The following is a 12,205-nucleotide window of genomic DNA, read 5'->3' as shown; positions in this document are numbered from 1 at the left end:
TCCAGGTCATTTTATATACATCAAAAAAAGCAGTGGCCCCGGCACTGACCCTTGGGGAACACCACTGTCTACCATCCTCCAGCCTGAAAAACAGCCATTTACCACAACGCGCTGTTTTCTGTCCTTAAGCCAATTCCTGGAGGGAACGTTGACCAGGTGCCAACCAAGCTTGTGGTTTAAAAGCCTGTAAATGGCAGGAGGAAGGGTTGTCTGAGGGAGGTAAGGAATTCCACAGTTTTGAGTTCCGGGGAACGAATGGGTTGGGATTGCCGATGGTACGATCCGTCTTGATTTCTTGAGGAATAGCATGCAGGATAGTGCTTCTGGAGCAAAGGAGGAACAGAGTTCAGAGCAGCACTGACCAAAGTATCATTTGATATAATAGGGAGAGACAAAAGAGGCTGTGATTGGGTTGAGCCAAGAGAAGAGGAGGAGGCTGGAGGTGAGAGAAAGACCACTATCAGAAGAGAGCTCATAGATTTACATAGTGTTATAAATCTACTACTCATGAAATAACGCTGGACGGCCAGCTGGTGGCGCCGTCCAAGGAGTATAAATACTCGGGTGTGGGCCCAGCTTTCCAGGGACATTTTGTAAGACAAGGAACTAGTGAAGTACAACTAGACCTCCATGTTCTGAAACAAGTTGATTAAAGCCTTGCTTTATGCTCAAACCAAGTGTGTAGTGAGTTTTATTACATCACATAGTGTTTACAGCACAGAAACAGGCCATTCGGCCCAACCAGTCCATGCCGACGTTTATGCCACACTCGAGCCTCCTCCCGTCTTGCTCTGTCTAACCCCATCAGCCTAACCCTCTATTCCCTTCTCCCTCATGTGTTTATCTCGCTTCCCCTTAAATGCTTCTATACTATTCACCTCAACCACTCCCTGTGGTAGCGAGTTCCACATTCTCACCACTCTCTGGGTAAAGAAGTTTCCTCTACATTAACACAGTTTTGGAGTCCAGTCTTGGTCTTTACAATGGCCTTCCCTCGCCTATCGTAACGTTTCTGTTTTAATGAACTCCTTTTCTGTCCCCCATAGCATTACTTCTGAGGAATGCACGGTGTAATAAATCAACAACTTCCCTACCAATAAACTTCTAAATTCCTGCTCTTGCTGGCTACTTCTTGAACATTCAGCATGTTGGGTCTTAAAACCTCAATGGAGGCTGATCAACATGAAGGACCAGTCTTCAAGCTGCTGTAGGGTAGATAGAGGCAGCTGTGACTTTGGAGACTTGGTGCACACTAGTGCTCTTTCTGGTTCTCTGTCCAGTGGTTTACAGCATGTTATAGCGAGGAATGGAATGGTGCTTCTGTAATTCCTACTTCTACCAATAAATCATTTTGATGCCTGCCTTAGAATCGTGGAAATGATTTGCAGATGTGATGTCTCCGATCTCGCCACTTGTGGTGCTAGTTTGAGAGAACCTGGAAGCTCCAGTTGGGGAAAGGCTCACTCTGGGTGCGCCCAGGCGCCACATGTTTATCAGTGCACGTCAGTTTGCACTTTGTGCTGATGCTGCACTTGTGTCGTGTAAATCTGGTGTTGAGGCCTGAACCGACTCTAAAGTGAAGCAGACTTCTCCAGGGAGTCTCGCTCTGCTTTGCTGCAGGTCCTGACTCCGGATTCCCGCTTCATTTATGCCGTAACAGCAGCTTTGGTTTGGAGCAAAATGATTTTTGCAGTGACGCTGCAATTGTAGTGGATATGCAGCCTTTACTGAGTGAGACATGCTCGTCACTCGCAGTCGTGCATTCACACTCGCAGTCGTGCAGCCCATTGCCTTCACACTCGCAGTCGTGCATTCACACTCGCAGTCGTGCAGCCCATTGCCTTCACATTCGCAGTCGTGCACTCCATTGCCTTCACACTCGCAGTCGTGCACTCCATTGCCTTCACACTCTCAGTCGTGCCTTCCATTGCTTCACACTCGCAGTCGTGCACTCCATTGCCTTCACACTCGCAGTCGTGCATTCCATTGCCTTCACACTCGCAGTCGTGCATTCCATTGCCTTCACACTCGCAGTCGTGCATTCCATTGCCTTCACACTCGCAGTCGTGCATTCCATTGCCTTCACACTCGCAGTCGTGCACTCCATTGCCTTCACACTCGCAGTCATGCATTCCATTACCTTCACACTCGCAGTCGCCTATTCACACGCAGTCGTGCATTCCATTGCCTTCACACTCGCAGTCGTGTATTCACACTCGCAGTCGTGCACTCCATTGCCTTCACACTCGCAGTCGTGCCTTCACACTCGCAGTCGTGCATTCCATTGCCTTCACACTCGCAGTCGCGTATTCTCACTCGCAGTCGTGCATTCCATTGCCTTCACACTCGCAGTCGTGCACTCCATTGCCTTCACACTGGTAGATTTGCACCCTAATTGCTTCGCCTAGCTACAGTGTAATTGAAACTGATGCAAAGCGAAGTTTAAAAGGTTCCCAGGCAGTCGATAGAAACTTACTTTTTTTGTATGTATTTGATGTTTGCTGTGGAACCAACTATCCATAGGCTGTGCTAACGTGGAAGTTTAACCAGCAGTTGGACGCTGGTGATTGGAGCCCTGCCAGAAGGAACGGACACTTACATTGATATAGTGCCTTTGTGTGAATGGGAACAGGAAGTTACAAAGGGGCACAGGCAGACTGAGTGAGTGGGCAGAACTGTGGCAGGTGGCGTTCAATGTGGGGAAGTGTGAGCTCATCCAGCTTGGATCTGAGAGAGTCAAATTGGAATTGAGGGGTACGAGAGAGCAGAGTATAGTATTTCATACATAACATTTGCGACCACTGAGATGGATTGCATTGTTCTGGGCTTCAGTTTCTGCACCATTGTAGTGTTTGTGATCAGGCCAACATATTCCTGGGCTCCCGTACTCCTGGGAATCTTGAATTCTCCAGAAAGATATCCTCAGAGCTACCTTTTCTCCAGTGCAAACCGTTTAAATTTCCAACGCCTCCTTGTAGCTCAAGATTGCTCAATAACTGTTTGCTGGACTGCCTTATATTTGGTGGAAATGATTTTTAAAAGTTCTTTCTCTGTGTACAGGTATTTTGGAAATAGGTCCTATTGCTATGACAGACTTCAGAAGTATAATCTTGCACTAGAAGATGCTGAAACCTCCATCAGGCTTGCTGCTGACTGGCCAAAAGGGTACTTCAGAAAGGGAAGGGCACTACTTGGGATAAAGGTAAGTGTAGTGTATTGATGCAATCCCGGTTTTGACAGTATTGATGCAATCCAGATTTTGTATATACGTTCCAGGAGCCTATTTCATACATGTGATGTGGGGAGGGGGAGGGGGAAGGGGGATGTGCGGGGAGGGGGAAGGGGGATGCGCGGGGAGGGGGATGCGGGGGAAGGGGGATGCGGGGGAAGGGGGATGCGGGGGAAGGGGGACGCGTGGGGAGGGGGACGCGTGGGGAGGGGGACGCGTGGGAAGGGGGACGCGTGGGGAGGGGGACGCGTGGGGAGGGGGAAGGGGGACGCGTGGGGAGGGGGACGCGTGGGGAGGGGGGAGGGGGAAGGGGGACGCGTGGGGAGGGGGAAGGGGGACGCGTGGGGAGGGGGAAGGGGGACGCGTGGGGAGGGGGAAGGGGGACGCGTGGGGAGGGGGAAGGGGGACGCGTGGGGAGGGGGAAGGGGGACGCGTGGGGAGGGGGAAGGGGGACGCGTGGGGAGGGGGAAGGGGGACGCGTGGGGAGGGGGGACGCGTGGGGAGGGGGGAGGGGGACGCGTGGGGAGGGGGAAAGGGGGACGCATGGGGAGGGGGAAGGGGGATGCGTGGCGTGGAGGGGGGATGGCGGGGAGGCGTGGTGGGGAGGGGGAATGTGTGGGGGGGAGGGGGAATGTGTGGGGGGGAGGGGGAATGTGTGGAGGGGAGGGGGAATGTGTGGAGGGGAGGGGGAATGTGTGGAGGGGAGGGGGAATGTGTGGAGGGGAGGGGGAGGGGAATGTGTGGGGGGGAATGTGTGGGGGGGAGGGGGAATGTGTGGGGGGGAGGGGGAATGTGTGGAGGGGAGGGGGAGGGGAATGTGTGGAGGGGAGGGGGATGGGGATGTGGGAAGGGAAGGGGGAGGAGGATGCGTGGAGGGGAGGGGGATGCGTGGAGGGGAGGGGGATGTTTCTGCATGAACTGCTCAAACACCACACACTCCAATCTCTTGGCTGGGCCTATTTTTACCATTCCAGATGGTGCTCCCCTAGTGGCCGGGTTGGCCACTGCGCGGCCTAGCGTGGAGTTGAGCCGAGTGACAGGAAGTCCCAGCTTTGATTACAGTTCTGTGGAGAGACTAGTGAAGCTGGGGTTGTTCTCCTTTAGAGCTGAGAAGGCAAAGAGGAGGTTTGATAGAGGTGTTCAAAATCATGACTGGTTTAGATAGAGTAAATAAAGAGAAACTGTTTCCAGTGGCTGAAGGGTCGATAACCAGAGGGCTCAGATTTAAGGTGATTGGCAAAAGAACCAGAGGCGACATGAGAAAAAACGTTCTTACACAACGAGTGGTTAGGATCTGAAATGCGCTGCCTGATAGGGCGGTGGATACAGATTCAATAGTAGCCTTCAAAAGGGAATTGGATAAATACTTGAAGGAGAAAAAAATTGCAGGGATATGGGGAAAGAGCGGGAGAGTGTGACTGACTGGATTGCTCTTCAAAAGAGCCGGTGCAGACTCAATGGGCCGAATGGCCTCCTCCTGTGCTGTACTATTATAGGATTCTATGATCCCTGACCTTCGGCCTCGTTAGCCAACTGCAGCCAGAATGGCGGTCAGTGAGCACTGCGGCCGTCCTCTGAGCTTGCAGAGTAGATTGGGAACGATCAGGCGGGTTTCCTAAATCAGATTGCTATCCGGTGACCTCCCCGACTGCACGTGTGAGGACCTTGTTCCAGGGTACGATGCCTCACCCTCTTTGGAATAACTTGCCAACACTCGCTGTCTGGTGAGGAATGGCCACTTGGACAATGCGCCAGAGGGCTGAATTTGGGACATCCTCAGTCGTGTCAAATTCTGTTTGATAATCGCTCCTGTGAAGCGCCTTGGGACATTTTACTACGTCATAAATGTATGTTGTCGCTGTGACAGCTGGGAGAACACTCTGCTCTTTGGTTAAGTGTCAAAAACACTTTACCGCCCACTGGAAAAACGGACAGAGCCTTGGTTTAACATCAAATTCGATGCAGGAAAATCCAGAACAGAAGAAAGCGTTTAAAATATTATTTCAAAATTTAGAAACTAATGTTGAAACCCTTTTTCCGCAGCGATATGCCGAGGCAGAATCTGCGTTTGAAGTGGTGTTGCAGCTGGATAAAGACTGTGATGATGCTGTGAATGAGCTGTTGAAAGTTCGCATGCTGAGGCTGATGGTAAAGAAGATATTTTTACTCCAATCTCTGCTAGCTTTCAAAAGAAAGAACTTGCTTTTGTGTAATGACTTTATCGCATCCTCAGGGCGTCCCATAAAGGTTTAACAATTTATATTACAGGAATCTCTCGTTTAAACGGCACCTAAATATCCAGAATTCTCTATTAACCGGCAAAATTCTCACTCCGAAAACAACACCTCAATAACCGGCAATGTTGCCGAGTCCGAGTCTCCCGCGGTGGCCGAGTTAGTCAGTGGGGGTAGTTCTCCAAACTGCCGCTACTCAGCTTCTTGGCGCTGTCGGAAGTCAGAACACCTCAATACCCCTGTAACAGGAGTCTGACTCTCCCGGTAGTCTCTTCCGATCCGCCATTTTACAGGGGTACTATGTGTCTCCCACGCTGCTGGTAGTCATTGCATTGCAGTACCCTCAACTGGCAGTACTGTACTTAACCAAGCATCTTCCACCATCCATTTAACACAACATTCTGTAGGTGAGTACCCAATTACTGTATACTGCACATTTCTTGATTTTTTTAATTTTTCTTTGTTAAAAATAGCCTCGGTAGATAACCCTCTCCGTCATCCGGAATTTTTGATCAACCGGCAACACGTCGGTGCCGGATACCAAAAAGTTTCCTGTATATGTATGTGTAGGGTGCGCACTTTCACAAGTGTTGTGTCACGGTTTACTGTCGTAAGCAGCTGTGTCAACATTTCCCATTCAATTTTGTCACGTCAATAGTCAAATGCTCTGGCCACTAGGTGGCTCCATGTAGTGCGTTTCTGAAGTCTCTCCATTACCTCGGCCGTGACGCTGTGTATATAAGAGAAACATGTTAATCAACTGGCTGTGGGCATAGACAGTTTACTCGTGATGTTCTAATGTAGGAAACGCGGCAGCCAATTTGCACCCAGCAAGCTCCCACAATCATCAATGTGATAATGAGCAGACAATTTGTTTTAGTGATGTTGGGTCGAGGGATAAATATTGGCCCCAGGACACCGGGGAGAACTCACCTGATCATCGTCGAAATAGTGGCCGTGGGATCTTTTACATTGACCCGAGAGGGCAGACGGGGCCTCGGTTTAATGCCTCATCCGAAAGACGGCACCTCTGACAGTGCAGCACTCCCTCAGCGCTGCACTGGGAGTGTCAGCCTGGATTTTTGTCCTCGAAGTCTCTGGAGTGGGACTTGAACCCACAACCTTCTGACTCTGAGGCGAGAAAGAGAGTGCTGCCCACTGAGCCAAGGCTTTGTAACCTTTGAGTCTGCACCTGTTGCTGCTTTGTTTTATAGCAGTGGGCATGACCCCAAAGTCGTGTCAAACTACTGCCTCAAGGAGCTCGATGCTTGAACTTGATTAAGGCGGCTTCACACTCATATTTACTCCCGACTTGAGTTACCTGGTTATTTTATGTCTCATTTATTCAGGATTAGTGGGGGCATATTGCTTTCTGTATTTTTTTATCTTGCCTGTTTTTGATGACGAGGATTTTTCCGGGGTGCAGGGAAAGGCTGTGAAAACAGTCATCCCACCCGTCTGAGAAACTACTTCACAGAGGCAACGTCCCCTCTTACTCCTGGGGTTGGAGCCATGAGACTGGCTCACCATCAAACAGTCGTTTCGAAGGCGGTTGTTTGGGTGAAACAGAACATATGCTTTGCGTATGTCTCAAAACGCAGCCAGGGAATCTTCTTCACCCAGAGAGTGGTGAGAATGCGGAACTCGCTACCACAGGGAGTGGCTGAGGCGGATAGCAAGAAAAGAAAGAAAGACTTGCATTTATATAGCGCCTTTTATGACCACCGGATGTCACTGTTGTAATGTGGGAAACGTGGCAGCCAATTTGTGCACAGCAAGGTCCCACAAACAGCAATGTGATATTGACCAGTTAACCTGTTTTTAGTGATGTTGATTGAGGAATAAATATTGGCCCAGGACACCGGGGATAGCTCCCCTGCTCTTCTTCGAAATAGTGCCATGGGATCTTTTACGTCCACCTGAGAGAGCAGACGGGCCTCAGTTTAATGTCTCATCTCTCTTTGACAGTGCAGCACTCCCTCAGCACTGCGCTGGGAGTGTCAGCCTAGCTTTATGTGCTCCAGTCTCTGGAGTGGGACTTGAACCCACAACCTTCTGACTCAGAGGCGAGAGAGTGTTACCCACTGAGCCACAGCTGACACTGACCATGATGCATTCAAGGGGAAGCTACGTAAGCACATGAGGGTGAAAGGAATAGAAGGACATGCTGATGGGATCAGGTGAAGAAGGGTGGGAGGAGGCTCGTGTGGAGCATAAACACAGGCAGTTGGGCTGAGTGACCTGTTTTTTACGCTCTAACGATGGACGGATCACATCGTCTGCATGCCCGATACGAGACTCCCAAAACAAGCGCTCTACTCGGAGCTCCGGCACGGCAAGAGAGCCCCAGGTGGGCAGAGGAAACGCTTCAAGGACACCCTCAAAGCCTCCTTGGAAAAAGTGTAACATCTCCACTGACACCTGGGAATCCCTGGCCCAAGACCGCGCAAAGTGGAGGAGAAGCATCCGGGAAGGCGCCGAACACCTCGAGTCTCTTCACCGGGAGCAAGCAGAAGCCAAGCGCAAGGAGCGCACGTCAACCCAAGCACCCCACCCACCCGTCCCTTCAACCACCGTCTGCCCCACCTGTGACAGAGACTGTAGGTCCCGCATTGGACTCATCAGTCACCTGAGAACTCATTTTTAATGTGGAAGCAAGTCATCCTCGGTTCCGAGGGACTGCCTAAGAAGAAGAAATACTATACAAGGCAGGCACTTTTCTAAGTGCAGTGACTGGAATGACTAGCTTATTGTCAACTACAAGCACGACTTAACTGAAATAATTGCACAAAAGACTTAATGGAGAAGGTGGTTCTGTGACTAAATACCAGAACTGCTGGTACTCCTGTTGAGTTTTTCCTGATTTGTAAATTATCTTTTGCTCTGTAACTGATGGGTACTCAGCAACAGAGTTCCTGCCTGTCATGGAACTGTATATATTTTTTTAATCCAATTTTAATTTCTTTTTTTTTCTGGTAATCTTTGTACTGAGTGATAATAGTTAGATACAACCTACTATCTCAGTACAGAAACAGCCCGCGAGGCCTTGGGCATCTCCCTTCACTGACGTCAGCCTAGTATTTCCACGGGACACACCTCCACTGAGGTTAGATGTACAGCGAGAGACCCGTCAACTAAAACATTGATGGCACTTGAATGTACATTTATCTTCTCCTTTTTACATGAGTAAACAGGGTTGAGTGAAATCTGAGGTGTTTTCTTTTTAAATGGTTTTTCTAAATAAAGTTGTTGAGATTTATGGACATTGAGTTGTCGCTATGCCCTGTCCCCGACCAATGTGCCTCAGTACAAAAACCCTCAAGAGCTCCTCCTACCACACCAGGGCAACATTATCCCGTTTCCCACCTCGGCTTATCTTTTGGCCCCTCGGAGCGACACTGGCAACTTAGTGCCGAGGCAGTGGCAGTTTTGTGCTGTGTGGCCCACAAGGATTTGGGTTTGAGACCTCCCCAAGTTAAGTTCATGTAGGACCTTTACAGCCAGTGGAACGGAGGGGACTTTACAAAGTACAGGAAACTCTTTTTTTATCCGGCACCGACGGGACCGCCGTGGTGCCGGTTTATCAAAAAGTCCGGATTACAGAGAGGTATAGTAAAAGGTACGAGAGCTCCGTACACAGCAACAAATCCAGGCTTCCCTGTTGCTTAGCAACAGGTGCAGGAACCCCGGCCACAAGATCCAAGAGTCCCTGTTGCTTAGCAACAGCTGAAGGAACCCCGATTACACAGCCACAGATCCAGGAACGGCCACTAATATGAAGTAAAACTTACCCGAAACTACTCCTGAATTTTGCCGGTTAATAGAGATTTCCGGTTATTTAGGTGCTGGTAAATCGAGAGTTTCCTGTATTTGCAGCACAGAAACAGGCCATTTGGCCCAACAGCTCCGCGCCGGTGTTCATGCTCCACTCGAGCCTCCTCCCACCCTCCTTCGTCTAACCCCATCAACATATCCTTCTATTCCTTTCTCCCTCGTGTGTTTATCTAGCTTCCCCTTAAATGCATCTGTGCTATTCACCTCAACCACTCCCTGTGGTAGCGAGTTCCACATTCTCACCACTCTCTGGGCAAAGAGGTTTCTCCCGCATTCCCTATTGGATTGATTCGTGACTATGTTATATTTATGGCCCCTAGTTCTGGTCTCACCCGCAAGCGGAAAATCTTCTCTGTGTCTGCTTTATTCCCATCTGTCTGGGCTAGATTTGAATTAAGGTCCCAGAGGTGCTCGCCCAATGTGCTACCCAGTCCCCAAGCATTCTCTTAACTGAACTGTGTAAAGTGTTGCATCTGTTTGAGAGCCGCTCTTTTTGACATTTGTTTCAGAATATGGGTTTTACCCAGCAAAAAAGCTTAATGGCATTACGGCAACATAGAACAGTGGAAGCTGCACTGGACTCGCATTTAGTATTAAAATGTAAGTGTTTCTTGACTTGCCAATAATTTCGCCCAGCTGATTCTTATTTATTTGGTTGGTGTTTAGGGGACAAGCGGAGGTGGAATCTGAAATGTAATGGTTCCCTATGTTAGAGAATCATAGAAACTTAAAGCACGGAAGGAAGCCATTCGGCTCGTCGTGCCTGTACTGGCTATTTGAAAGAGCTCTCCTGCTCAGTCCCACACCCCCGCTTTTTGTCCATAGCCCTGTGAGTTCCCCATCCTCCAGTACCCGTCCAACTCCCTCTTAAAATTATTGACGGGATCAGCTTCCACCGCCTTTTCAGGTCGAGTGTTCCAGATCCCCACAACTCTGAGTGAAAAGATGTCTCCCTATGTTCTCCACTTTTCTGCCACCTCTTCCCTCCTTCCTTCCCCATGCCACACACTGTTCCTGGTTGAGTGGGTGCTTGGTAGAGTGGCCAATCCTCCCAGGATTGTCCTGGAGTCTCCAGGAATTTAACGAATGATCTCCAGGACACTGCTGAGAGCAAAAACCCGGGAGAAAAATCATTGGGGCATTTTAATTTTTTTTAAAAAGTTTTTTTTCAATTTTTTTTTGAACACTTCTGTTTGTTAGAATAATATTGGAGATGGGTGGGGAAGGAAGACAAGTTTATCTGACTGACAAGAAAGAAAGAACGACTTGCATTTCTACAGCGCCTTTCACGACCACCGGACGTCCCAAAGCGCTTTACAGCCAATGAAGTACTTTTTGAAGTGCGGTCACTGTTGTAATGTAGCAAGTCAAGAATCGGCCAATCTGGTAATGAAGAGTCTGTTTGCTTTCCATTTGGTGTGGGAAGGCGGGGCGTTGAGGATGGATGTGGCAGGAGCCCAATGGCGGGAGTGTTGGGGAGGCTGGAGGCCGTGTGATGAATTCTCACAGAATGCATCTAACCACAGTTGGCAGCCCTCATGCCGAGACAGCCTGCTGTCAATCCTCAGCAGTGGCAGCTCTGCATCTAACTGCTAAGGAGGTACCTTGGAGCTGGTGAAACCGTGCCGTTGACTTCTGTTGTGCCCCCCCCCTCTCCGTGGAGAAGTGGATGTCCTTCACGACTGTGCTTGCCCACCACGGCACTGTTCTGTTCTCAGGCACTCGTAGACCAAAGCTCAGTGACTGGAGAATGTAAGACCTCTTTTCCCAGGACCAACAGCTACTCCATACATAGAAACATAGAAGATAGGAGCAGGAGTAGGCCGTTCAGCCCCTCGAGCCTGCTCCGCCATTCAGTGCGATCATGGCTGATCATCCAAATTCAGGACCCTGTCCCTGCTTTCTCCCCATACCCCTTGATCCCTTTAGCCTTAAGAAATATATCCAACTCCTTCTTGAATATATTTAATGAATTGGCCTCTACTGCCTTCTGTGGTAGTGAATTCCACAGGTTCACCACTCTCTGGGTGAAGAAATTCCTCCTCATTTCTGTCCTAAATGGCTTACCCCTTACCCTTAGACTGTGACCCCTGGTTCTGGACTCCCCGCCATCGGGAACATCCTTTCTGCATCTAGTCTGTCCAGTCCTGTCAGAATTTTATAAGTTTCAATGAGATCCCCTCTCATCCTTCTAAACTCCAGCAAGTATAAACCCAATCGACCCAATCTCTCCTCATACGTCATTCCTGCCATCCCAGATATCAGCCTGGTGAATCTTCGCTGAACTCCTTCCATGGCAAGAACATCCTTCCTCAGATAAGGCAACCAGAACTGCACACAATACTCAAGATGTGGTCTCACCAAGGCCCTGTACAACTGCAGCAAGACATCCTTACCCCTGTACTCAAACCCTCTCGCTATGAAGGCCAACATACCATTTGCCTTCTTAACCGCCTGCTGCATCTGCATGCTTACCTTCAGCGACTGGTGCACAAGGACACCCAGGTCTCGTTGCACTTCCCCTTCTCCCAATCTATTGCCATTCAGATAATAATCTGCCTTCCTGTTTTTGACACAAAAGTGGATAACCTCGCATTTATCCACTTTATATTGCATCTGCCATGCTTCTGCCCAATCACCCAACCTGTCCAAATCATCCTGGAGTTTCTCGGCATCCTCCTCACAGCACACACGCCCACCCAGCTTTGTGTCATCTGCAAACTTGGAGATATTACATCTAGTTCCCTTGTCTAGATCATTAATATATATTGTGAATAGCTGGGGTCCAAGGACCGATCCCTGCGGTACCCCACTAATCACTGCCTGCCACTCGGAAAAAGAGCCGTTTATTCCAACTCTTTGCTTTCTGTCTGCCAACCAGTTCTCTATCCAAGTCAATACCTTGCCC

The 12,205-nt window shown here is 49.5% G+C and overlaps 1 protein-coding gene across 1 annotated transcript in view; it reads left to right on the top strand.

Annotated features, from left to right (window-relative positions):
• LOC147113325 (uncharacterized) overlaps nt 1-12,205 on the top strand; it is a 161,352-nt gene that overhangs the window by 114,545 nt on the left and 34,602 nt on the right. The window contains 3 exon segments of the mRNA XM_085994257.1: nt 3,061-3,202; nt 5,273-5,377; nt 9,807-9,897. Coding sequence (XP_085850383.1) covers nt 3,061-3,202; nt 5,273-5,377; nt 9,807-9,897 — 338 coding nt within the window.

Source organism: Somniosus microcephalus, chromosome 8 (genome assembly GCF_052327205.1).
Source record: "Somniosus microcephalus isolate GS21.2 chromosome 8, FLI_Smic_1.0, whole genome shotgun sequence".
Classification (NCBI taxonomy): Eukaryota; Metazoa; Chordata; class Chondrichthyes; order Squaliformes; family Somniosidae; genus Somniosus; species Somniosus microcephalus.
The sequence above is the reverse complement of the archived record's forward strand: the minus strand, read 5'-3'. Positions and strand labels throughout refer to the sequence as shown.